This window comes from Nesoenas mayeri, assembly GCF_963082525.1.
Source record: "Nesoenas mayeri genome assembly, chromosome: 13".
In the NCBI taxonomy this organism is placed as follows: domain Eukaryota; kingdom Metazoa; phylum Chordata; class Aves; order Columbiformes; family Columbidae; genus Nesoenas; species Nesoenas mayeri.
Window position 1 is genome coordinate 9,482,161 of NC_137550.1, and position 27,792 is coordinate 9,509,952.

Below are 27,792 nucleotides of genomic sequence, written 5' to 3' on the forward strand. Positions count from 1 at the left end.
GACTATAGGTTTTGGCACTTCAAAAAAAATCCCCAAAGAACACTAAGACCAGCATATTTGGATGACAGAAGTACACAGTTTCTTCAACTTGAATGACCTCTTGCCCATACCTTTTTCACTTCCCCATCATCTGATCCTTCAGAAAGCTTTCACCACTGCTCTAGTCAGCATGACCAAACCAAGGATCCAGCTAATGTCACAGCAAGTCTAAATTCTACATATATTCACCGCTCCCATTTTTCCTTGACACAGCAAGGAGTTAGCCACTACATCTGATTTTTACTTCCTTGCTTCCTATATTTGCATTGTCTCACCATCTGAATCTGCTTCCTTGCCAGCAAAAGCTGTTGCTCTTGACTGAAGGAGCCCTGACTTCCAGATGCAGGAATGAATAGCCCTTCATGAGACATTTGGTTGCTTTTACCAAGACTAGAGTTTCAATGTGCTCTCAAGATTAAAGAAAACAGTTCACCTGAGTTTCAGAAACAGGTGCAAAAGGATTTGTTGGCCTTAGACCAGGCTGTGTATACATCATTGACTGGGGTGCCATCAAAGGAGCAGCTCCAATCTGAGGAGGTACCTGTTATAAAAACAAAAAACCCACAAAACAGGTATATAAAATTCAAGGTCATTCTAGAAGATACATTTTTTTTCATTGTAAGTATAGTAGAAAATAAACATATAGACACACACATTGTCCTAGTAAAGTCAAAGACTTTAAAAACACTTGCTGTATAAAATTTAGAGTAATCTCTTCCAATGCACATTGTGAAAAAGCTATCATATTTCACATACTGACATTATGAAACAAAACATAAGTTGCAAGATGATTTGAGCATAACAATGCCTGCCATGAAACACATTGGAGAGACAAGTAGGTTTTTCAGAAATACAAACCACATTTCTTACCATTCCATATACAGGCACTTGAGGTGTGGTCAATGGGTACGTGATCGGAGCAGGTACCTTCAAATCAAGAAAATTTTAATGTATTTCAGATAACCTCATGCATACTAGTATATATATTAAACGGTAAAAAAAATATGTATTTTTCAATATTTAAAATAACCAACATATTTACAAGAAATCGACTTACATATCCAGGATAGTGTGCTCCATTCTGGCACAGCAAAAGGAGTAAGGACAGAAAATTATTTAAGAGGAATTAGAACTGGAAATTCTAACCAAGGGATGGATTCAAGTCCAGTACCATAACTGTCTGTAACTGTGCTCAACTAATGTATTAAAACAATTAAAGTGGGAAGAAAAAAAGTGAAATGACAGTAACATCATTAACTATGCCTGTGAACTTGGGTAGGCTCCCTGCCTAGAAGGTTACCACTAGTAAGACTTAGAGCAAAAATATAAACTTTACTACATCTAGCCAGATTTAAGTATATTGCTTGTATAAACATTTGTGTGAAGAGCTTTTAGAGGCCACATCATGCAATATTCCTTCTTCCTCCCATTATGTGTGAGAAGGGCATAAAAAACCCCAAGGAAGCCAGTGACCATCCAGCTTAAGAAGCAAACTGTGAAAGATGTTTAGTCTGGTAAATGCTGCTCACATCCTAATTTCTGATGTCTGCAGCATGTCACAATATGAAAAAAAAAAAAAATGAAGAGTATCTTAAGCCAGTAATAGCTTTTAACAGGTTATGTTCACAGGCACAGTGATGCAAGCACTTCATGTTGCCATGCATTGTTAAGTAGTGCTAATTATATTAAAAATGGAGTGCTAGCTAAAATATTTCACTATGAAAGAGTCTGCAGATTATACACACATTGAAGGGTTAGTACTCCAAATGCCACAGACCTAGCCAGGACAGTTTGACCTTTCCAGTACTGGGGACTAATTTTAAAGATGTGCTTAGCTGAGCTACTTCTTTGCATCATTCATTGTTGGAATTCCCAGCGAAAGAGTGAGCAGATACCTGGCACGAAGTACACAAATGCTTAGACCAGAAAGGATTAAGCATGATCACATCCACAGTGACCAAAGTATGCTAAGGGGCCCTTTATTTTTTAAAAATAAGAAGGCATCAGCACTCAAGTGTAACATGTTCTAGAGCATCATGAGTGGATAAAAAAATATTTTGTGGTCTCAGAAGTCTCACATAAAAGTGCTATATAACTGAGACATCCTCTCATCTGAACTGTTGAGTCTGGTTTTGAATCCAACACTGGATTTAATATTCTGTTCAACTTTGATAAGTTTGAATGAGCATACTCATGTAAGATGAGGAAAACAGGCATTAGAGGTAAAGCTATTCTTATGGGAAAATAAGTCCGACAGCAGTCCGAAATTCATAGCAAAAGTGGCAATTACCCTAGTTGTACGTATAACCAAGATGAACATTCTACTTCCCTCTAAGGTAGCTGTATTTCATAAGTAGTTTGTATTTGTATGAATATATATGAATAGAAGATAAATGAAAAATCTCTTTTTAAAGCATAGGAAGTCAGTTGCCTACAAATATCCCTCCAAGAAATGAAAATGTAGTTTACATAAGTACAAAGCTTCCCCTTCGTATTTAGTAGTGTATTAAAAATATGAAGTTGCTATTGAGAATTATCAAAAGTCCAAAGTACTGCTTGACCTGATAATTCAGGTGCCTTGCAGGGATTGCAGCAGTGTTTCATGTGATAAAACTGAAAAAGGAGCAAAAACTGGAAGGAACAGCAGTTTTGCCCTTGAAACACATTCTTAGGATTCTTCAAGGTGCATGCGTGTGTGCATAGGAGGAGGGTAGGAGCATCTCAAATATGTACATCAGAAATGTTCTGGTTTGGGGTCATTTGTTTCAATTCCAAAAGAACTTAGGAACTGAGATATATCTCAACTGAATGGCTAATTATTTAAGTTTCTAATGGACAACTTTGACAGCAAGGGGAAACCAAGCATACTAAAATCTCTGCCTCATTCAGTTTGCAAAGCGATCATAACAAGCATTGGCCCCTGCCCCCAGTCATGTCCCAGAGAGCCTTTGCTATCTTTTTAAGTTAATTCAAGTAGAAAAGTAGCATTTGCTAAAATGAAGTGTGATTTCAATAATACAGAAATTACCATATGTGGAATAGTGGGTAAAGGAGTAGGATTCCATGTAGTTGCTGTGCTTGGTTTTGCTTGCCAGTTTGTTCCACCAGTAAGTTTTTTCTCTGTAGGCTGGGTCCACTGCATATCCGATCTAAAATGAAACTGCATTATTAGTTTTCACAAAGAGTCAACAGCTAGAGTAACAACAACATAATGGAAAACCAAAACATGCCTTAACACATGCACACAGCTGAAATCTACGGGTAGAAGAGACCTCTGTTTCAGTACCTATGAAGTCTGGTGGTTCTGTTTTGCATTAAAAGTAAACTATCGTTATTGTACTTTAAGCACAATGATTAACAGCATTTTATGTAACTGCAAGATTCCTTTTTTTTAACACAGTGCTTCATAAAAACACTGAAATAAAAATACAGCCATTTGAAGACTAACTGAAGTGAATTACTTCAAAAGTCAAGGTTGACCGTGTTTTGGTGACTGACCACATGCTCACTGTTTCAATGCTGTTCTTGGCATCAGATTACTTTCAAGCGTTGAGACTCCTGCCATATTAGTGGTGGTTAACTGTCCCAGAGACTACCAAGCAGTCATGCAAGAATAAGTACATATATGCCCTTACTTTTTGGATGGAGTTCCTCCAAAGCCAAGATCTGTGGGGAAAGAGAAACAGGCAAAATCCGTAAGTATTTTTAATTTGAGGGGAGGGAGGAAACAGCTTGTTTTGTTTTCAGTTAAATTTAAAAGGTTCACACTTACTTCCCACTAGATTAGCAAGGGAAGAATCAAGGTCATTTGCCAAAATTTTTCCGCTTTGCTGGTTGGCTAAAGTGGCTCTTTGACTTTGTGGTGGTACTGTGGGTTGCAAAACATCATCTAGAAAGTTAAAAGCTAAACAAAGAACAAAAAAGCAACTGTTAACAAAACAGTTACACTGCAATTAACAAAAGACATCCATAAACCAGGGAGGTATTTTCTTTATAGAACGCTAAATAGTTTGAACTTTTACGTATGGAGGTTCAACATGCTGGAAGTTTTTAAGGCTTAGATCAGCATAGTTCAACCTCATTTTTTTATGGAATACTATATAGTAGCTACTAATCTACTAGAATCTTTAGTTTTATTTCAGTAGTAACATTATATTTTTAAATTAAGATGAACCTCCCCTAAAACTGAGGAAACCGGTTGTTAAAGATAGTTTCAAAGTGTTCTTGTAACACAATATAGTGGTAATTTAATGATTCTGCTAGTACCCTGAATGTACACAACAGTTCCTTTGCTGTATGTTCATAAGGACTTTGAATATATGGGAAAATAGCACCAACCAAGAGAAAGATCATAACCCAACTATTCTTCAAGCAACACACACACACACAAGTAGTTTTGCGTTTTTGTAAGTACAACACCTCTCAATGAGGTCAGAGGGAACTCACTATCATGCGTCAAGAGCCAACACTGAAGTGATAAGCACTGAAAACAGTTCAACAGAAACTTACCCATTAAGAGAGATCCGGTGGGCCACATTCAAAGTTCATTCCCCCAAAAAGAGAGGAAACCATTATTACACAGTATATGAGATTAGCCCAAGCTAATTTTAAAGTAAATAACTACAATTTAACTGATTGCTTGTCATCAGCCCTATAATCAGCTTGCAAATGTGTTAAAATTATTAAACTTTGAATTGCAATAGCAATTGTGCTAAATTGTTAAGCAACTGTTGCCTGTAGGGTATAAATTAGTCATAAACTAGTTTTTACCCGTTGTAGTCCTGTACTCTGGTGCTGTAGATTTTCCTCCAAAAACAGCATCAAAGTCCACATTAATTGTTGAAGAGGTGGTACTTGGAGGAGCTGAATGAAGAGAAAAACCTGAAAAAAAGTTTAGAGTAATCAAAGACATGGATGGAGTAATACTAGTCATTACAGAGAAACCAGAAAGTTAAAAAGAATAAAATCCAATTACCATCAACAGTCAGAGGATGATACACAGAAGCATACGTGGGTTTATGACCACTAAAATCATCTTTGTAAAGAGAGAGAAGAAAATAAGATCAGTTGAAAAGAGAAAAAGGAAGAGAGGACCCAAAAATTAAGTCTGCAGTTAAAAATTAAGACTTTTTAGTAATAAAAAGGGATTTTTTTTATTTAACAAATTTGAAAAGCTCAAGAAACTCCTGCATTCCCCATCACAAAAGAGAAAGGAGGTTGTGGTTTGAAAGAAATCAGCAAAAATTCCACCAACATTGAAAGTCTTAGGATGTCTAGGGTGGGCAATCTGAACAAAATAATATTTCACCTGTAGCAATAAATTTTAAAGAAACATATAATTTACTACATCTGGAATTAATGCACTATTTCCACTTGTTAATAAAAAGGGAAGATCGGTTCAAACCACAAAAAGATTACATGGCCCAGTTCATGAGCATTATTATGTCCACTTGTAAAGACATTACATGAGGCTGTTTTTTTTTTGTTTGGTTTGGTTTTTTACCACTAAAGAGTTCCACCGTTTGTTTGGAGGGAAAAGTAGAATTGATGAAAGGGGTGGTAGATTTTACAGCTTCTTCAACAGGCTTCATGTCAAAGATGTCCAGATGAGGTGGAGAACCAACACAACCATTTGAGGACGAGAAAGGACCTTTCAGATGCAGAAGTGAAGGAAAGAATAGAGAGTACAAATAATGGAAGAGAAAAAACAGACTGAAATGATTGAATATGAGAACCTATAGACAAAGTCAAACTGTAAATATTCCACCTAGTGATCAGCCCATTAAAGATACAAATTCTTAGCTTCAGATAAAAATCCTAACAACTCTATTTAGGGAAAATAATTCTGGTGTTGTTATTGGGTGGGAGGGGGAAATGACAGAACATTTATCAGTTAAGAAAGTTAGATGTTACATTTTTGTCTTCAAGAATCTACCTTTTAAATAGCACATAAGGGTATCAATTCCACCTATTAAGATACTTACACTTACTTAAACACTTGCAATGGTGTTATTTTAGCACTTAAGACATTTCTTTGCCATCTACCCAGATCACTCTTTGGAGAGATGAGCGAGGGTACAGAGAACACTGTGCCCAAGAAGCTGGGGATGATAGCTTTGTTATAAGAGCTTTGAAGTCACTAACACGTTTTAAATGAAAAAAAATACATTAAATATCACTTAATGGAGGGGAAATTCTAGTCCATCATCTTTTCAGTTACATCTGCTGATTTTTTATTTCCCAGCATTTAACTTTCATTTTTAGTAACATTTCTTCTACTTCTCCCCTTTATTGAATAGCTCCATCATTGCACCTACTGCACATTGACACTACTGCTATGTGTTGGGAAAAATAAATCAATCATTCTATCAGCTCACCTCCCCAGGCACTGCTCGCCGATGTCGATATAGCTGGAGTACTCTGCACAGTTGGAACAAATGCAGGCTGAAGATCAAAAAGGTCACTAGAAAGGTTGGGCATGCTGAATAAGACAGAGAAACATGAAGATATGTGATAGGCTTTGTATTCTTGCATTAGACAAACACTCAATCTCACTTGCTCTTGTTCACTAGTTCAATAATAGTGGTAGAAAACAAAGCTAGTAATTAAGCATGTCTTATTGATTGATATCAAAATTCCCATGAATACACCAGAAAAGCATCAGCAAGAGGTTATTCTTGAAAAGTACTTGAGAAGTAACTAGGATCAGTGCTTTGCAGCTGATTGCGGAGCTACAGTCCGATGCAGTAATCCCTGCTTGCTTCAGAAAGCAAAGGAAGTATCTCTCACCTATTTGTTGTGGGTGCTGGCACGGCGAAGAGGTCAACAGCTACAGTGGTATTCACATTTTTTCCTGATAAGGTGCTTGGGGATGCTGATGTGGGAGTGGAATTTGATACTACAGAAATCTCTCTTAATCGCTGCTCCTGAAAGATGACGTACACAGTTTGCATTTTAGTTTTATTAATTTATTAACCCTTCGGTCCAGAAGACCTTTTCCAAGAAGAAATTTTAACTATAGTCTTAATAAAGAAAACAGTTATTCTTCTGTAAAGTCCTGAAAACAGAAAGGTGATTGAAATTGGAAAGAAGAGTATTTGTTTTTAAAAAGACTTTAAAATTCAAGGTGGGAATTGAGGTTTTAAATATTGTTTTTTAAAAAAACTATTTACAGCTGTCTAGAAGTCAAACACTTTTAGTCAAGCTACACATTCTAGGCTCCTTCATAGTCACTCAAACAGGTTAATGGACCTTTGCTTCAGAAGGCATTCAGAAGTCAGACTGAAGATGTGCATCCTAATAACACCCATGGGGTATTGCTCTTAAACTAGCAAAATAAACCTAAAATTAATAACAAACTAGATTTTTATATCCCATGTTACTTCTAGATACTCCCTCCGCATTTATACAGCACAGGTCAAAAAACAGGCATACGTTTTATACGGCTTACATTCCAAAAATAAAACATTGAGTGAGCTTGCAAGCTTCCCCACACCATAAATGAAATTTACATCAACTGATTGTTGATGTAAATGACCCAAAATTGACCCAAAAAAACCCAAGCAACAACATCACAACATTAGCCGAGATTCAAGTGAAACAGTTCAGCAGCTGGCAGCAAGGCACACTAAGACTGTAGTCTAATAGCAAAAAACCTACTTCACGTTGATTTGAAAAATATGCCTTACACCAAGTCAGGAAAGTAAAGAATCTTCAACAGACCTATATAACTCCAGAGATGAAACTCAACTCTGCATTCCCATTAAAATTTACTTTCACACTCCAAATAGTTTTAAGGCTCCCATAACGTGGCCTCCAGATGACATGAGCAGAGTTGCTTCATTGTTCAGGTCTGTCGAGAGATGTTAAGGCAACAAAAGAAAAATTCCCAACTGCCCCACTTGCATGTGCCTGCGACACTGCAGAACTACAGATTTAGCTTTCAGCAAGAGAAGAATCTTGCCTTGTTCGAGATTTTCTATTCTGTGTGTTCTCAGTAAACAGTGTTATAAACAGGTTAAAAGGACCTAAAGGACCAGGATTCTGGTCCTTTAGGGAGGGATGTTACTAGGACTACTCAACAGGTAGATGAGTCCTTTAAGGAACCAAGTAAGACAGACACGCTAACTTTCTTTCAAATGTGGTGTGATTTGAAGTCCATAAAATATACCTAAATATTTACTATTTCAGTTTTTCAAACTCAGTTATATAATTATAAATAAGAGCAGTTATAATGTGGATAGAACTGTAGTGTATATTCTCATTATGAGCAACATGACTGAAGAAACACACTAAAGCCATATTCTGTACATCATGGGGAAAAACAATTCCTTCCTACCCAATAATCGGTCTCAAAATAGCAATGCTGTATGTTCAGCTGCTGAGATGTAACCTTGAAGCATTGTATACTAATTTTGTGAATCTTTGAGATAAATAACACCCCAAGAAAGAATATAAATTATTTCTAACCACTGTCTGCTATTCAAATCATACTCTTGGTAGAAGGGTCACCGCATATTGGCAGCCATCACACCTGCATCCTACAGACTCATGCCTTGGCCTCTCTTAAGATGAGAGATCTTCTACCATACCCTATTTTAAGCCATAGTTTTCACCTGTATCTGGTTAAAAAAAAAAAAATCAGAATACAAAGTTGTAAAAAAATACAGTACCTTAAGTGCCTGCAGTCTAGCTTGTTCCTCCTCCAATGCCTGCTGCTTTTCTTTCTCATCCATCCTGCTAAATGACATTCCTGTGTTGGCAAGTGTGGAAACAGCACTGGACAGGGCACTAGCTCTAAAAAGAGTAATAATTGTTAAAAAGTTTAATTAAGACGAACAGTCAGGTATACATAATTTATAATTTAATCATCAAGTGCCCTATCTAGTTGTGCGTCACTCCCCCTCCACATCAGTCTTTTCTCCCCTTACTCTGGTACAGAAAAGCAGACACACCAATGAGGGAGGTTTGGTGAAGAAGCAGTATGAATACACAGGATTACTCCCTCAAGCTTCAGTGGGCAGGAACTAGAAAGTACAAGACACATCAGTTGTCTTTTTTTCCTATGAGGTCATGCAGGCTAGACTGGAATTCTATTCCATTCAAGTGACACAGAAAGGCACAGAAAGCTTGTTTGTACATATTATACATATAACAGTAAAGAAAACATAGAAGTTATTCCCTATATAGTATACTTTTTAGTAGAATACTGTGGTAGCAAATCCTCAGACACTTGCAAAAGAAAAAAAAAATAAAATCTGAGGAGCAAGACAGCAACTCAGGAAGGTGGCTTACATGCATACATTTATCAATATTCACCAAGTTTCTGGGGGAGGATGCCTATGCCAAGAGAGATCTCTCACTCTCCAGTCAGAAGTACTGTTCATATATTTGGAAGTGAATAAAATTCAAGGAGAACACCAAGTGACTGAATCTTGAAAATTCTTAGCATGGAGATGACAAATACTAAGTATAGGCATCGTTGTAATTCATCGGGTGCTCACCTGCTGGCAGCAGAGACTTCTTTTGTTTTCTTTCCCTCCACAGAAGCCAAATGCTGTTCCAGTGCTTCGAGCAAGCTGCTGGGTGCCTAAAGGTAAAGTACTTATAAATCACTGCTTTTACACAACACATCATTGTTTAGTACGCAGATTAGTTTCCTCATCTACTAACAATAAACAAAACCCCACACATCAATAATTGTGCCTTTGGGTTCTGCTGCTATCCTGCACATCTGAATTCCATCTACCCCGTTGTGGTTCTTATAAAAGAGTAGCACCAGAGAGACATGAAGTAAAGATTCCCCCAGAGTAGGTCTGCTGCTGTGTGTACAAGTTGCCTTCTTGTTTTTGGCAACAGTATTCGTTACCTTAAGATTAATCCAATAATCACAGCTGATTAAGCAGTACTCCCTTAAACTCAAAGTACAAAAATGAAACCTTTGCATTTCTGATCCCCTTTCCCCGATAACAACAAAAAGCCATTCCCTTTCCATTCCAATATTTACAGTCAAAGGCTTAAATCAGAAACACTTGACTACAGCAGAATGTTAGGTTTGATACAAAAAGCACTCAAATTCAACCTTGTCCAACAATACTATTGTAGATTGAGTAGCTATTTAACACATGACTACACAATAAACCGACTCAATTACTCCAAATCCTTTGATAGCCTGAAACACTATAAACTAGCAACACCATTTCAAATAAAGTTGTTTTATGGCGGATTTGTCCCCCAGGAAAGCGTTATCCATGAGAAGTTTTCAAACATGAAGCTGTTTGTAAAGCAATAAAGATTTGGAAAACCAGGCTTCTCGACACTTAAATCCAGCAGGAAGTCAGGCACTGGACACCCCAGCTAAGCCTTGGGAATCCTAAATGAGCTGTAGGTGACCAATACTCACAAGCTTACCGAAACATTTGAGAGCACAGCCACAGCGCTTCTATTCAGTACCTGAGACAAAGATTTTAAACTGACAGGTAACAGAAAAGAGCAAGTGTAAAATACACAGACTAAGGCACACCAGAGCTGCTTTGGTTCCTACGGCAACCAATAAAAACGTGCCAATCATAAACTGCCAGTCATAACCTGCCTTCTTTCCACTATCCACTAGAGAAAGATTTCTTCCATACCAAAGGAAACAGCTTCAAAGCTCAGAATAAATTTGAACTTATCTTGATTACACAGTAGGAATTAAGACTTCTCCAAAGTGCCCTATACAAACAAACTCCATCAAACAAAATAATTAGACTGGCACTTTTGGAAGAGTTCACTGCTTTGCTATTCTAGCCACATTGGCTTTTAATGACATAGTCCATACTCCATAAAACAAATGAAATAAATCCTACTGGAGATTCAGATGAAGGGGACAGACCTCTAAAGGTTTAACCTACTTGCCAGCTCAGCCCTCCTCATCTGGCAGAGTTTCAGAGACATTAAGCCTCTTTTACCACTTCCCAACTTTCAGTAGGTCAAACAAATATGACAGGTATTGCTTGGATGAGAAACAAGCTTGCCCTTGCTAGCCCTTCTGTAGCAAAAGCTAGACCAGAGCATCTGCTGGAAAGAAGAAAATATTAATCACAAAAGGCTTTGGCAACCTCCCCTCTGAAATACTGAGCACGTTTCTAGCTTCCCACATTCAACAAAGGCCAATTCAAGATACAAGAGATGCAAAGAAAAGCAATTAGAATAATTCTATAAAACTGGTTGTCTTCAAGTTGAGGCCTGAGTTAATATTTCTTCCTATAAATAGAGTTATGTAAGCTAAGACAGTGTAGTTATCTTAACAACTGGTCACAAATAAATTCAGAATTTAAACTAGGCAGCTAAACCACAAGGGGGAACATTTTGAAATACCTTTCCAGAAAGGTATCAGGGACAAAAAAAAACCCAACAGAACAACCAAAACACCACCATCCCCAAAAATAAACAAGTAAAATCCAAATACAAGAAAACAGCAACAACCAAAAAAACCCACACCAACAAAAAACAATCAAAACCAAAAACCAAAAAAACCCATAGCTTTACCTTGCAGGAGGAGCAACAGTTTGCAAAAGGCATTGCATGACTCAGCTAGATAATCTTAAAAGCAGGAGACTATGCCCTAATTCCAGAAAGGTTTTCATAGTTTGTGGTTTAGGGGGTTTTTTTGTGGTTTTTGGTTTGGTTTGTTTGTAAGTTTTTGTTTGTTTGTTGTTTTGTTGTTTTTTTTTTTTTTCCAAGGCCACTCTAAAACTTAAAACTTACCTGCATGGAAAATGTATATTCTATTCTTATTGCTTCTGAAACCCTCTAAACAAAACCCCTCAACCATAAAACCCCAAACCCAACAAGCCAGTAACTTCTCTGAACCTTTTCATTGCTGTAGGCAGTCAAGAAAACAGAGATGAAATTTTGAGTGAACAGATCCTAGACACCCGGGCTAATACAGACATTATGAACTGGAAAAGGCTGTATTTTATGACTCAGCCTCCCTCCTCCCACCCAAAGACATCTGACAGACCAACATCCATACAGACGAAAATGACCCAGTTGCATTCATGAACTACAGTAATAGCTATAAACAGAAAGTAAGCACCATCATTGTGAAACAGGGCACCTACAAAGGAAAAAGTTTGCTTTATAGGAACTGGCAAAAGTGGCAGTAGTGTGAACATTAGATTCAAGGAATAAAAATAGTTATAGACCAGCAGTAATAAAAAACCTCTATAGAGGTAAAACCATTACTGTGAGGAACAGTCTAAGGAAACTCTGAAATATGCAAATCCCAGAAAAGAATATACACTAGAAACGTCAACATAGTTTTTGGAAAAAATAGAATATGGTAGACCAGAATAGAAGAAAAGGACACGATCCTGTCAGAACATATTTCAGAAATATAAGCACATTGAAAATTAAGTTTCTGTGAAATCCTAGTATTAAGAAACTTTATCAAATTCTTTTGAAGTGGCACAAAATTGATGTACAATTATTCCACTCATTAAATGCCATGACATTTACTATGGAAGTGGGATGCTTAACAGTGGCACTGAATGTGCCAAAATACACAGGATGCTGCCATCTAGTACCACAGCTCAGAACTGCCTGTCATTTCTAAGTGCATTTAAACAAAATAGTTATTAGAAAAAATGTTGTGAGAACAGTAGATAAAGGGTTTTGCTCACCAAAAGTTCCATATATAAAAAGCAGCAAAATGGAGTTAAATCCCCTATTCTCAGTAAATAGTAATTAAAAACCTGTTTTGAAGAGCCTTATAATGATCCACTTAACTGGACAAGTGCACACAAAGCCAGTGAAGTATAACTTCAGACTTTAGTATAATTTGATTAGCATGATACAGAACAGCTGAATACTGCAGTACTAATCAAAATAGTATGACACTAAGATCAAACACCAACAGAAAACATCAAACTACTGTTTTCACTCATTAGCTGTTCTTACCCTACTGGTTACAGTCCTATTTTTTCCCTACCACAAAGGCCTAGAAGTTCTTAAAGAGGTTAATATGAATTGCTAGGAGCAAGTATTAGAGATTTGTACTTTGAAACATGTATGATTTCAGATAGAAAGCAAGAAGTAATGAAAAACACTGACAATGGACATTTGTGGTTTAGACTTGATTTCCATATTAAAGAGACACTGATGAAGTTTAGGCAAATTTTTACTAGTAGATATATTTATGCATGATTAACTCATGAAATTTAAGGGTTGAAGGTAGCATAGGATTAGACATGACTGTTAAAAGTTTACACATTAGATTGTATCTGTTCAGATTTAACTGTCAGGAGACCTTCTCACTCTCTACAACTACCTGAAAGGAGGTTGTAGCATGGAGGGTGTTGGTCTGTTCTCCCAAGAGCAAATGGCCTCAAGTTGCACTGGGGAGGTTTGGATTGGAAATTAGGAATTATTACCTCCCAGAAAGGGTTGTCAGGCATTGCAACAGGCTGCTCAGGGAAGTGGTGGAGTCACCATCCCTGAAGGCATTTAAAAGATGTGTGGATGAGGTTCTTAAGGACACGGTTTAGTGCCAGAGTTCAGTTAGCAGTCAGACTATGATCTTGAGGGTCTTTTCCAACCAAAATCATTCTGATGTTAAGTGTTTCACACTGACTCCACTTAAACAGCTTGAGTACTCTAGACCTCTAAGGCACTGCAGTTTATTGCCCAAGTCTCCTGACAGACTGCCATTCATTCTATCCATCAGGTTACCCTGCACTACAGAAAGAATACCAAATACCTCTGTCATGTTGGGTTGGTCCTAGGTTAGAAACACAACATCCTTATGAACTGAAGGAACTTGCAAAGAACAACTTTGTGCCCTTCTGTGGCCTATCAGTGTTTGCCATTTACCAGGTGAAAGCATCTTTCTCACCTCCTTTCTGCCCCTCAACTTATCCTCACTAGAAGGTGTTCCCCTGCATTCCACCTTTTAGACTAAATGTTCCAGTGCACAACTTCTATTGCACATCTCCGTCATACTACTGAGTAGTATCAAAGCCAGCGTTAAGTGCAGATATAGAAACATCAAATCTATTCAGAGCTCACTGGAAAGAAATAATGATTGATGGAACTAGATAACTGCAATCTTGAAGTGTGTTGGAGGACACTACATTACAGTGAAATGGAAGGTTTGCCTCAAGGCATGGCAAGATGTTTGTGGCTTACATGCCAGTAAATCCTCTGTGATAAACAGTTGTTCTTGAAAAATATTGTTTAAAGCAATAAAACTCACAGAAAATCATAAAAAAAACCCCACAACTTAGTAAGAGCTGTAAACCACCAAGTACTGAGTACATTTTATCCGTGGAAAAAGTCACCATACATATTTCCCATCTATAAGTACATAGAAGAGAACACGTTCTCAAGGTGAATGATTACTATGATACACACCAACTTTTAAAATGCAAAGAATAAAATAATTGGTTTAATCAATGTATGTACACTGACCTGAGTAAGATCTGGAATGTCACCCTGATCAATTCCAACTTGCTGGGTTTACAAAAAAAAAAAAAAAAAGAAAAAGAAAAAGAAAAAGAAAAAAGTACATTACTACATGCAGTGGCAATGAAAATTAAAAAAAAAAGTGATGCCTGAATGTTACATAAAATCTAAGATCTTCAAAATGAATATTAATAACTTTCTGAACTGTTACGAGTTTCACTAGGAACACACCTTAGAAATCACAAGTGCATCGAATTGCATCTCAAAGCAAAGACAGCTTTTCATCCAGCCTTTTTCCTTCAGAAATATTTACTGGGAGCATTAGAAACACCCACATTGTTTACTGGAACCGCTTCTCCATTTTTAGCAGTTACAGTAAAGGAAAGCACTGTAAATAGACCATACCATTCCAACCATTCATTTTGGACTATTCATGAAATTTATAACAACACTTCAGAAAGTTTACTAAAGGATACCAAAGAATCTCACTTCATGTTAATGAATGTATACTATACAATTGTTAAAATATCTATCTGTAGAGTAATTCCTTGTACAGTGAGGTTAAGCAAACATTAATCTGCTTCTGAAATTGTTTTTATGAATATAGACTACTGTACCAGTACATACAGCTAAATTATATGCTCTCCATAGGTGTAGACTTACTTACCTCTGCTACTTTGAGAAATTCTGACAATTTGGTCATTCTGGCTAGAAATTTTTTATAAATATCCAAGCCTTCTTTGCACTGGTTCTTCTTCATATCAAAATATCTTTCTGAGGATGCAAATAAAACTCTTGTAAGATAACACGCTCCCCAGCAAAAAGCTGACACAGTGTTATAAAAGTTAATTTGATACAAGCTTCAGAGAACAGAAAGGAGTAACTCAAAGCTATTCAGATATTAAAGTTGATCTATTACAAAAGTTGTCAGGTATTCATGTAAATAAAAAGAAAAACATTGATTTTTCTAGTTCATATATTAGAGTACAATGCAAAGCTTGACTAAGCATGGATGTGAATCACTGCCGTTATTAAATTAGGTATTATGAGTAATATTTTCAAGAAGTCATCTTTTTAGCTGGCAATGAGGCAAATTATTTTATCACTTGAAAATATTCCTGGTATATATTTACACTTATAGACCCAGTATCAATACATTTTGATGTTTGCAAGTGGTCTCAATATCCAAAAGACATGAGAATGGCTACTGAAGGGGCACGTACACTGAGCTAACCTACTAAAAGGAGTATCAACCACATCCTTCATTTTTTCTATATACTTATAGATATTTCATCGAGTAAAACTAATGTATTAACAGAACAGACCGATCAGATGTTTTCATTCACAAATTTGCTTAAATAGTCATAAGGCTTTGCTAAGAGCTTATCACTCTTGAACAAAAACCCCTGCAGATTATCTAGTAGGCTCATGTAGGTTCAGGTACCAGGTAAAGGTGAATACTCAAGCTACAAAGTACGGGAATCCAGAAGTCAGTCACACTGTGACTACACGAAATACTCAAAATACCAAGTATCTCACTAATACTTTTACAGTCCAGTTGCAAAGGCTATGCACTGCACATTTATGGCATCTCTGCTTTCACCTCACCAGTCACCCTCTCACCTCAACTTCTGTTTCAAGATGTATTCTTCTAGGTAGCAGTGTACGTTTAGCCTATGCTAGCTGCCACTGAAACCAAGACAGGTATAATTTAATAGAAACGGAGCAGAAACTATTTATTAGGAAATTGCAGTCAGATATTGTCTATATTCTGTAGTTCTCTGAATATCTCTCACAAAAGTTCAAATGCTAAAAAAAAAGTCTCACATACCTAAAAGATTAATAATCCCCTCATTGTATGCTGCAAAAAGTCTAATGGAATCTTTAAAGAGGAGCATAAATGCAGCATTTATAACACCATTTGTTAGTTCATTTGGATTTGCCTGTGTAGAAAACAATAAGAAATTAAATTAGTATTTAACAGTATAATTAAACTCTCACTTCAAAATAAGAGTGTTACCTAACACCAAGCTTAAAGTACTTACATCAAAATCAAGGAGTGCATCTAGCTGGTTCTGTATGATTGGGAGGGTTTTCAGAAGCTTTTCAGGATTCATGGTTCTCATCACTCCATCTATCCTACAGAGCAGAAGATACACGTTCACAAGTTACCCAGAGACCTCGGCATATTATGTTGTTTCAATAATACTATATTGCTTCAAAGGGCCAAAACAAATACCAACCTATGATCAGCTCAAGAACTACTGGTATCTCCCTCCCACCATGAAAGACCAAACAAAAGCAGTAACAGTCTTACCCTCTTTTCATTTTGGTGAAGTCAACTGCTACAAGTCTATATGAAAGTGCTTTTTCATTCAAGTATCTGCTATATCGTCTAATGAAGGTAGACATATCATAGCCTACAAGTTAAGCATTTATAAATTAGACATCTTGAAGAGATACAGCTGCTTCTTCTCCTACCAGTCTCTTTTACATCAATTTGCATAAAAAGCCCTTCAAAGGCACTTTCCAGAGCACTGAGATTCACTGTTTTTCACCTTGAGATGTAACGTTACAGTTTCTTCCCAACTTGCTAAGATTAGGAAAGCATTCATTACAATTATGAGAATAAACACATTAAAATGTTAGGCAAGAACCAAGCAGCTCTTAAGTTGTTCTTGAAATCAAGACTAAAAATGTATTCCTAGTAAAATGCCCTACTTTGGTAGCTTATCTGCAATGCCTCCAAGACCACATAAAAACCCAAAAATGTCTTCTACCATCAGCAAGCAATTGGAAGACTTCTCAGAGATTTGGAGGAGTTCTGACTATTTATATAGAACATCCTAGTTACCATTCCATGCACCTTAACAGTAAACATCTACTCCTGAGGCACTAAAATGCAATGACAAAAATAGATCATTGTGCTAACAATCATCAGGTTTATTCTAGTCAGCGTTGAGTTCACGTCTTAAAATTTACAGCTGTGTATGCACATGGCACATACACTACAGACAAATTCCTAGCACTCAACTAGGTAACTCAGAATCTCACTTTCCTTGTGCCTACATTCTTGGTTGTTAGGTACCTCGTTCAATATAAATCATAATATCCTTTCATTTAAATGTCATTTATCTCCTATAACATACCAATACAGGCACTATCAGAGCACATAAAGCGGTAGTTAATGCCTTCAGTGAAAGATCCTTACCCTGCATGGCACTTTTGTCCAGGTAGTTATTTAAATTGAACAAAGTGTTTCGGGATGCAAGATACTGGATAAAGCGCTGTTGGTGAAGAAAAAGTTGAGAATATTTTTGTGAGAGTCATAACATTTAAGCACGTTACAAGAAAACTACACTTACCTTGTAACTGTTTCTGGTAACCTTTATCAACAACAGAAATCAGTTAAAAGGGAAAAAATGTAATGGAAAACTTGCAACTACTGATTAGCAAACCCTCTGAAATGCAAAATTCTTTTTGGCAAAAATATAAATTTAAACTAAATAAAAATACATCCCTGCCTGTCAATAAAAGACTAATAATCCTAGAGGAAGCTGCTTAGGTTAACTCTGTAGTTTAGAACAAACAAGCTGGAAAACACTAAACAGAAAAAACACTTGCATTATCCAGGCTCTCAAGGTTTGCATCGCTTTACTGCTGCTGTAGAAGTGGGAGACAGGCTTAGTTAAAAACTGTATTGGAATAAGAGAGAGTAAAATATAAAAACTGATTTGCAGCGTTCAGTTTAGCTTTATACTTGGAATAAGTAGTGAATTCCAAGCAGCGAATTTTACTTTATATTATCCTCTAACTTCAGCCTCTTGTTTGTTAACAATACAATTTAAGCACATAAATAACTTGGGGAAGTGTGTTAAGAAAGAGCACATTATGTTTTAAAGATCATTGCAATTAAGTACACAGAGCTTTGGAGAGAGGAGGCATCACTAAGTTTTCAGAGCATTTTTAGGGCTGGAAGCAGTACATTTAAAAATCATCATTTCAATATTGCCAGTAGCCAACAGTCATTTATTAGGAGAATGACCACACACAAGTTCAGGACTAAATTGTCACCTGACCAAGACAAAGTTTAGGTTTTAAGGAAGGACTAAATTTCTAACACCATGTTATTGTCTGAGAAGCTTTTCATAAATAGTGATGATATAATTTAAGTGAACTAAATGCAATTCAAACCTGTTTCAGAGGAATGTTAATGACAACAACATAAGGAGATTTAGCCCATAAGATGATGATTTGCAATATCAAATATTCTAGTCACCATATTCCTCCCCCTCTTTAATAGGTATTCTTATCTGCTAATGGGTTGGCTGCACATTTATGGGGTGCCAACAACTCTTTTGCTGTGCTCTTACTGATAAGCGCTAGCCTAATGAAGTAATGCTCATCAGAAGTTTTTAAGCATTTATTCTCAAAAGGTCACTCATTATTCCTTCACAGCCCAACCCAGATACCTGCAGTTAAATAGCAAACACATTATGTCAGTATTGTGAAATAATGAGGCAACATTTTATTTTTTCAAGAAGCACTCCACAGCCATCAGAAAGGAAAACAAAGACCTTTGAAAAATTGAAGTACATATCTACCTTCATAGATTGTGACAATTTTTTTTTTAAAACACAGTCAAAGAGGCTTTAACAGAACTAACGTCTTACCTCATTTCCATACATCATGAGGTGGTGTGTTGTAATTAGAGCTTTGAACACTACAACCCAGCTACTGTTTGCAGTTCTCTCAAAAAGCATGTCTGCCAACTGTGGAATATTCACATTCATTTCATTTGTGCACTGTATTAGATCTAAATTAAATGGAAAAAAAAAAAAAACACAACAAAGCATTACAAAGAGTTATATGCTCGAAGATGATCATCATGTTATTTTGTATTTTTACATTGAGAATTGATTGATACTGGAAACATCAACTTCAGTTCTTTCTTTAAGAAATAATTGAGCTATTTTACATTCCTTGCTCAAATTCACAGCATTTTACTGAAAGACTCCACATATGAACTTCAAAGGCATTTTAATAATTTTATGGAGTCCCAATACCTCGGCAATCAATAACCTGCTCCAGTAGAAACTCTATGCCCAAATTATTGCCCAAAAGCCAGTGCAGACCCTCTGGATGCCCAATGCCTGAAGTCACTCAATCTAACAAAAGAAAAAAAAAAAAAAAGGACCAAAAAATGGGACCAAAAAAGAAAAAAATACAAAGACAATCAGTGAAGCAAGGAAAGGCTGAAACATCCATGCCTCCGACCTAAGCCTGAATACTGACACGTGTGACAGCAAATGAGATGCTACAAACCTATAATAAGGCTTTTTCTTATTTATAAGAATTAAGAGCAAGAATTTACATCTACGCATCTTTTCACTCAGTTAACCTAATCACCAACCTACTGCATGTTTTGTGGTGGATCTCGGCAGGTCTCAGGCTTTTGTATAAAAAAAGCTCTTTGTGTCCAAGACTGATCGTAAACTCAAGAGTAGAACTCAGGAGGTCAGAGACAGAGCACTTCGAGTCTCCTGTCTGAGCACTGGTACAAAACCAGAACAGGCTCCAGGGGCTACATGGGGAAAAAAGTCTGAGAAAGACAGGGAAGGCACCTGCTGAGAAGAAAGCAAAGAACTGAGTCCATGACTATTCTCACCTCAAGGCATACACATTAGACATTTATTCTCTCTCTGAGCTAAATTTGGCTCAGGTGTGATCAAAGTACACCTTGAGGACTGGGCAAGGACAGCAAAGCAAACATGGAGTTTGAAAAGCTTCCTTTGTGGCCTCTTATTGAAGGCAAGCCTGCAACCAGTCTGTTGGTTGCAGAGCAGCATCGCTATTGCTGTGGTTTGTGCAACAACTTCCAGGGCAGCGCTTGGGAAGCTGAGCAACAACTGAATCCTGAGCTGTCCACACCACTGAGATGGCCAACTTACTTGCCTTGTTAGCAGTGTGTAGAGGACAGGCTACATTATTATAAGCAATTTAAACACTAACTTAGAGATCACATGTTGATAGTTTAGGGCAAAATACTTGCTAGAAATACTGCACTTAGAATTAATATCTGTTCTAATGCACTGAATATATTAGCCACATATCTTAATTAAAGATCTGTTTATTAAGAACATAAAGTCTTTTGATTAAGGATCGCTGTTTAGAATAATTTACTTTTAACAGAGTAAAGAGTTTTAGATATTATCTTGTTGAGGTAGAAAGCTATAAAATGCAAATTTTAACAAGTGACTAATTTCATTCTGATGTCAAAAGTTTCCAAATATGTAGAAAACAAGCAAGCTGGGATGAAAACTTTCATCCTTATTAGTAGCACACAAAACCACAGAAATAACTGCACAAAAAGAGCTCTGAGAAGAAGTTTTAAGCAAGCTATGCATCAAAATCCTGTTGTTGAGTAGTATTAAAATATTTCAATATTTACAAATGTGAAGATGCTCAAAAAGCAAGTGATTTGAAAGACACGGCTCACCACTCACAGCTGTGTCACATTAAGGAGTACTTTAAAATTTCTTGAAGTTCAAACAGTCCATAGACAATTACTGCCACACAAATTGAATCTCAATTCCAGAATTTATACAGAGAGAAAATGTGAATTTTAATTCAACGGCCTCATCTACTCAAAACATATTAAGGAAAATAAGTCTTCCTAAATCAAATCAGTTTATAAGTAAGTATCATAAAGACACTGATGTTAGATCTTGTTCAGTATTTTTCAGGTAACTAATGTGTCTGTAAGCAGCACAGAAATGTTACAGAACTGTTACAAGTCCTACTTCCACTTTATAAAACCAAATAAACAGAAACCAACCAACAACCCCCCCACAAACTCAATACACAGCAATATCTATAACATTAACTAGGTAATAGTTAAAGAAATTCCATTGATCTGCTGAGGTCAAAGACCACACAGACAGCCTATTGAAAATATTTCTGCACAAAGTCCTTTTCCTTCACATGACCACAAAGCAAGTTTAATTTTTCACTGAAGATTTTCAATCTGAAGAGCGATTACGAAATAGCAGATGAAAGCAGGAGGGAAAAATCCAGGTTAAAACAAACAAACTTTCTGTTCTCAAGTCAAATTTCCCAAGCTAATTTCATTCATATTTTGTCACACTCTCCAGAGATATTTCAATCTTGTCACCTTCCCTCAAGCTAAGGTCTACCAGCAGATGTTCCAGTAGACCCTAAGATGATGCTGAACACCCGGGAGATGCCTCGCATATACTTATGTCTAAGACTGATATAAATTGTGTCCTTACAGTGCTGCTCAGGCATAATGTAACAGAAATCCTACTGTTATCAACCATATTAAATGCTGTAACTGATCACCCATCCCCTTAAGCCCCACATCTATTAAAAAAACCTTTGACTTATCATGCCATCATTAAGGTTTATTACTGCAAAAAGCCATCTAGATATCTACCTTCAGAAGGGAGCAACCGCCTTCTGCTTTGGTACACAAGACTAAAACAAGTCTTCTGTCAAGTAACAGAGTGGAGTTGATAGACCTCTGGTGCATTTGAGAAGTTCAGGTTACTGCTTTGTTCCACAAATGTGGTTCCATGTGATTGAAAAGTGTGGTTCCAATAATTCTGTAAAAGCACTAGTAAGGTTTTCCAGTGTGTGCTACTTGCTTCTACAAGATGACGTGAGCCTGACCATTTTAAAACAGCAACTCAAAGGAAATATTTCACATATGTGGGGCTACTCAGAGCCTAATTCAAGCTGTGCTTGAGGTTAGAGAACCTGAGTGAGCTGCAAGTCCCAAGCACATTAGACACATGCTGAAGACAATTTTTATTGAGGGCACTTAGCACAGTTGCGGTCTTCAGTTTCAGAATCTCCTTGAATGCACTAACACATAAGCCACAGTTGGCAATATCAAAGAACACATGCCTAAGCAAATGAAATATCTTTAAATTACTAAGCTAAGAATGAACAACTGGAAAAAAAAGTCTCAGGGCATTTTATAGGCCAAAACTGGACTTTCCTCAGATTGTATCGTAAAAATGCAAGTTTAAAAATATTCTTTAATAAACCTACTCAGGGCAACTTTTAAAATTATTATTTTACAACTAGTAATAATAAAGTTAGCATCACATTTGAATTCTAGCAATTGAGATACATAACCAAAAAAGCAAGTGTCATTTCTGTAATATGATTCTTCTAAGTCTGCAGTAATAGTATCTATGTAGAAACAGTGGTATAGATCTGTTACAGCTGGCAGCAAAAGAGGAAAAGGCCATTGGCACCATACATCTGGAAGCACAGAGGAACACATGCACCTGAGAGACTGACAGTTGGGCAACTGCAATACAGATGTTGGCAACAAAAACTGGAATGAAATGTGTAGGGCAACTGATGCTCATTTTCTTATCTCACTACTTATATAAACACTTTACAACTCAAAGGATTTTGCCAATTACCCAGAGGAATCACTTCAACTGCAAGTGAAAATGTGGTGCTATTTCTTAGAATGGAATTTAGAAAGATGTTAACATCACATAGGGAAGGAAAAAAAAAAAAAAAAGAAAAAAAAAAAATCAAACTGCTTTAAACCAGAAGAGTACCCTAAGGGTTTTCAAGCAGCCTGGAAGAGCTGTGGAAATCTTACTGCCTGGAGGAGCACTGAGTATTTATCTTCCACAGCTCATCTGAAACATTGGCACATCATCTGTGAAACCCTACAGCTCTTTGGAGAACAGCATGTATAAATCTAGATATTAAAATATATGTGTATAGAAATATATATTTATATATCACTTTTTTTTTGTAAATTCTCAGCCAGGTACTGACAAAAACTGACAGTTTTCAACTTTCAAGTAACAAGAAAGTAACTATTTTCTTGATTCAGGAATATCTCTCTCAGGAGAAATGTAAATACTTAGAGATGACCATAATGGTTTAATACTCCCATATTTTTGCCATTTTGTCATAGGACTGAAAATGCTCTAAAAGAGATACAAGTATTAAGACCACTTTCCTTAACCCTAGCAGTCTCGAAAATTGTAAATTTGTAAAAACTGTTTGTTTGTTTATTTTTGGAAGTTGCACTGTAGTTTACAAACACATACAACAAGAGAGCCACTTCAGCAAACTTTCTCAGTGTAGCATAAGGAATCCAATAATTCTTGCTGGAAGACTTAATTAAAAGATAACACCTGATTGATACAAATATTTTTATGCCCGTGTGCTCTTGTAGTGCACATTTGATACCAGTCTTTACGTTTCATTTGTATAATAGCTAAATCTGAATTTAGAGATCAGAAGCAATTCAGCTATTTTGTCCCCACTAAACAGGGATACATAATGATGGCCCATAAGGTTTTCTAAAAAACTTTAAGCAATTTCTAAACAAAAACGACACCTATAGATTACAAAAAACATTAACTTTTATTTTTGTTCAAGTCAAATTTCCTCGGTTCCTATATTGAAAAGCTTCACAGATTACTATAGAGCTTCAAATTAAAGACAGACACCTTACTGCCTGTGGAAGAGTTCAAGAGTGTTTGTTCCTACTGAATCACAACTTACATATCTCTGCAAGAACCGCACTGCATCAGCATTCACCCGGCAGTCATGAGCTATAGCTCCTAAAAGAGCAGACAGACACAAAACCAACCCAAAACTGTGACAGTCATTAGGTGACATTATTGGAAAAAATTTGTGATGACTTGGTGGAGACCTGAACTTCCTCCTAAAGCAAAAGGATTAGGAGCCTAATTCTGCTACGTAATACAATTTTACAGTGCCTGAATTATCACTTGTTATAAGAGTCCCAAAGCTTGTATAGGAATTTTAAGTTTTGATGAGTAACATAACTGCTTTCCCCTCCCCTGTGCTTAAGTGAGCTGTACACAAGTTAAAACAGGAGTTGCTTTTTTCCTTTATTACCATATTCATTTAAAAGTCTAAGATGCAATTAATTTAAGGGTTTGTATTTTTCTAAATTTTAATCTACGCACAAGTATACTCTACCAGTTACCTACTTGGCTGCAGCTTTAATGTATTTATTTTTTATTATGGCTTTTCAATGGTTAACCAAGAAGAGGTATGTCACCAAAAGCATAATGCAGCCCCACTCTACTACAACTCAAACTCAGGAGGCTGAGGGGAAGTGACAGAACTCACACTGGAGAAGAAGAGACAAGATTTTGAGGTGCTCCACTAAGAGAAAAGATCAGCCTCCGTATAACATCTTATGTTAACAAAAAATATTAAAAAAAATACTACAGAAATAGATCTGCTGACTTATTTAGATGACACCGTGACCTACTTTAAAAGGAAAAAAATACTGAAGCATTCCCATTGACATTGCTTAAGGGTTTCTTTGTGCGCATGTGTGGTTTATTTTTTGCTCTTCAAGAAAAAGATATGAGTATACTACTCAGCAGTTAGCAGCCAGACAAAACCCAAGACTTAAATATTAGTTCACACACTGCATGTGTAACGTCTTCCCATAAATATCCATGTTGTAATATCACATTTTTTTTGCCGAGGAAACTTGGCAATAAGAGGATTTAAGAATTATTCTGAACAGAGTGCACAAACTGATACTCCTCCACAATCGCTGATGCAACTACAGTAACTCTCAAAAACACGTTCTTGGTGAAGCTTTTTCTTGAGTAGCAATTACAAGTAATACCAGATGGTGTAGCATTTTTAATGACACACACATGTAGCGACCAAGGTACAACTAGCAGTGTTGCATTAAATCCAAGCAATGTTTTCCTTCATAATTTACTTAAATTGCAAAGTACTTGCACTGTATCTTTGAAAATACCTTCTGTGATTTTTACAGAGATTACAGTACTTAAACTAGTATCTTACCTCCTTGCATTTAATACAAAAGTTTCATGTGCAAGTGAAAAAATAAGAAGTGTCATGCAAAGCCTTCCTTGCATTTAAAAAGCAGCACCTGGGTACACTCATTGAAGACTGAAGAATATTCATGGAGATTCTTTTAACCCCTTACAGAGATATTGTAGTATATTTCATATCTTTTTCTCCCCCACCCCACCAAAGCATTCATCTATTTCAGATACGAAGTCAGAACAACAAGCTTTTTGTTTGTCTTAGACCAAAGTCTGAGAAAGTGAATTACGCCCAAACACAGAACTCATCTGGCACTGAAGGGGACCTTCAGGAGATTGACAGCTCTAAACAGGTTTGCATCAAAAGATATTAAAAGGAATTTGAAAGTCAAAAAGGCAATCTCAGTTTATGCCATTCTCAAGAGTTTTACCAGGTTTCCGTTTTCTTATTTTGTGAGGGTAACTTGTAGTAGATGACAGTATTTTAAGGATATTTTCAAACAATAAATCTTTTAAGCTTCATAAGCTTTCAAATTATTGAGCAAACTGTCACCACTTTCTGGTTTCCTGTTATGTTGCCACTTCTGTAGTCAAGGGTTTCCTCATTAAGTTGTTCTGCCACAGCCAGAACACAAGACAAGATACAACGAAGGTAACTTTAAGAAAAGTATCTTCTAAAAAAAAAAAAGAAATTGACAGTTACCCAGTTTTAAAGCTTTTAATTTCAACACAGTAGCTGGATTCCACTCATTCAGCTCAATAACAAATGAGATTTATATCTGGTTGATAACTATTTGATCCACATCGAAAGCTCTCACACAAGAAGTCTGTGTGTACATAGAAGTACCATAGTGGGTCAGCCAAACCATCCTCAAACAATTTAGCCGAGTACGCTTCCAAAAGCCTCAACAGCAGACTCCCCTTAGCACCACCAACTTGAACGAGTCCTGCAAAACTACCAGCCTGCTCCCTCGACTTTGAAGAAACCAACTTAGAGCTTCACATCTTCTTTCCTCTCCCCAATGGAAACACACACTTCTGACAGGGGTATACTGCGCAATTACAACGTCTGGAGCACCCAGTGCACTTTTAAGCAGTGAAACAGTAACTTCAATTGCTATCCTGTTACTAAAACCTGAGGCAAAGCGAGACCACTGATACTTTTGTAGCTACCAAGGGTAGCTTTCTGCATCTTTGGATATACAGAAAAGAGTTTTAATATACTTAGTTTAAAAAATATCAGCGGCAACATACTCTCATTCTGGAAAGATGTACTGGTGCACCTTCTCCCTTCACCTCACTTCAAGTCTTTTTACCCATTTCCACGAGCTGTGAGGCAGAAAGCCATGATATTTCGGGAAATGGTAGAATATTTAAACGGCTGCATTCCACCAGAGACGCACAGAAGGACGGAAAAAACGCTTAAAAATTTAGCTTGTGGCTCACAACAGCAAAACCACACGGCTTACCCCACCTTGTCGCCAGGTTCCGGATTAACAAGCGCTGCTGTGCGCGGAGCACGTAAGCTAAGAAGAGTTCACCAGGCTGGGATATTTTTGTTTCGGGGTGTTACAAACCTCGGTCCCTCCACGTGTGAACCAAGTTTTGAAGAGCAGACCGCCCGGGGTCACCCAGCCCTGCAGACACCCACGGCCCCTACAGACGCCCCGCAGCTGCGAGCGGCCCCAGGTCCTCCCGGCCCCCCAGGTCCCACTCACAGTCCAGGTGCTTCTTCTTGGGGCCCATCACCTCGTGGGTGGTGGCCTTGCAGACGGCTTTGGCCACGGCCGAGCCGGTCACGCTGTGCTGCGCCGCCGTGATGCGGTCGGTGATCGACTGCCCCGACATCCTCGGCGCGGACCCGCGGAGGGCGGACAGGCCGGCTCAGCGGCTCCCCGGCGGCCGGGGAGGGAGGGAGGGAGGGCAGCCTCCCCGGGGAAGGGCGCCGGCGGCCCCTCCGATGCGGCGAGGGCGACCGGGGAGTCCTCGCCGGGCTCCGCCTTCACCAGCTCCTCTCGACCGCCGCCGTGGCGACGGAGGCTCTTCCCGCAGCCCTGTGCGGCGGCGACCCCCGAGCTCCCTGCCCCGCCGGCTGGGCTGGGCTGGGCGCGCCCGGCCCCGCTCGGCTCCGCTGTGCGCGCTGCGCCCCGGCTTTCCCTTTCACATTTACGCTCACAGACAAAATGGCGGCGGCCGCGGCGGCGGCGTCAGGTGACCGCGCGCCCGCCCCGCGCGCCCGCCCCGCTCCGGCGGCTCGCGCGGCACCGGGCGGCGGGCACGCGCGCGCGCGCGTTGTCGCCGCGCGGGAGGACACGCGCGGCGCGTGGCGGGAAAACCGCGCTCGGGGCGGCCGCGTGCCCCGCGTGCCCCCTCCGTCACGGGAGGAGTCAGTGACGCGGCGTGACGTCACGTCAGGGAGCACCCGCTCCCCCCCGTGCCGAGCGTCAGGTGTCACCGCGGG

At 38.0% G+C, this 27,792-nt stretch overlaps 1 protein-coding gene across 5 annotated transcripts in view; it reads right to left on the bottom strand.

Moving 5' to 3' along the window:
- The window catches only part of LOC308045206 (phosphatidylinositol-binding clathrin assembly protein-like), a 31,978-nt gene extending 4,441 nt beyond the window's left edge, over positions 1–27,537 (bottom strand). For 2 of the 5 annotated variants that reach the window (XM_080352348.1, XM_080352347.1), the window contains exons 1-20: positions 27,050–27,537; positions 19,158–19,300; positions 17,696–17,771; positions 16,802–16,904; positions 16,530–16,623; positions 16,316–16,427; positions 15,152–15,258; positions 14,491–14,532; positions 9,543–9,628; positions 8,712–8,835; positions 6,829–6,965; positions 6,417–6,520; positions 5,543–5,689; positions 5,015–5,074; positions 4,810–4,920; positions 3,812–3,928; positions 3,675–3,705; positions 3,068–3,188; positions 910–966; positions 473–580 (exon numbers count right to left, since the gene is read on the bottom strand). In XM_080352348.1, the coding sequence (XP_080208474.1) occupies positions 473–580; positions 910–966; positions 3,068–3,188; positions 3,675–3,705; positions 3,812–3,928; positions 4,810–4,920; positions 5,015–5,074; positions 5,543–5,689; positions 6,417–6,520; positions 6,829–6,965; positions 8,712–8,835; positions 9,543–9,628; positions 14,491–14,532; positions 15,152–15,258; positions 16,316–16,427; positions 16,530–16,623; positions 16,802–16,904; positions 17,696–17,771; positions 19,158–19,300; positions 27,050–27,179 (2,010 nt within the window). In that variant the 5' untranslated portion in view covers positions 27,180–27,537. Of the gene's footprint in view, positions 1–472; positions 581–909; positions 967–3,067; positions 3,189–3,674; positions 3,706–3,811; positions 3,929–4,809; positions 4,921–5,014; positions 5,075–5,542; positions 5,690–6,416; positions 6,521–6,828; positions 6,966–8,711; positions 8,836–9,542; positions 9,629–14,490; positions 14,533–15,151; positions 15,259–16,315; positions 16,428–16,529; positions 16,624–16,801; positions 16,905–17,695; positions 17,772–19,157; positions 19,301–19,897; positions 20,109–27,049 lie in introns of all 5 variants that reach the window. The other 3 variants (XM_080352350.1, XM_080352349.1, XM_080352351.1) reach the window with 3 other exon arrangements.
- Between the last annotated feature and the right edge of the window lie 255 nt (positions 27,538–27,792).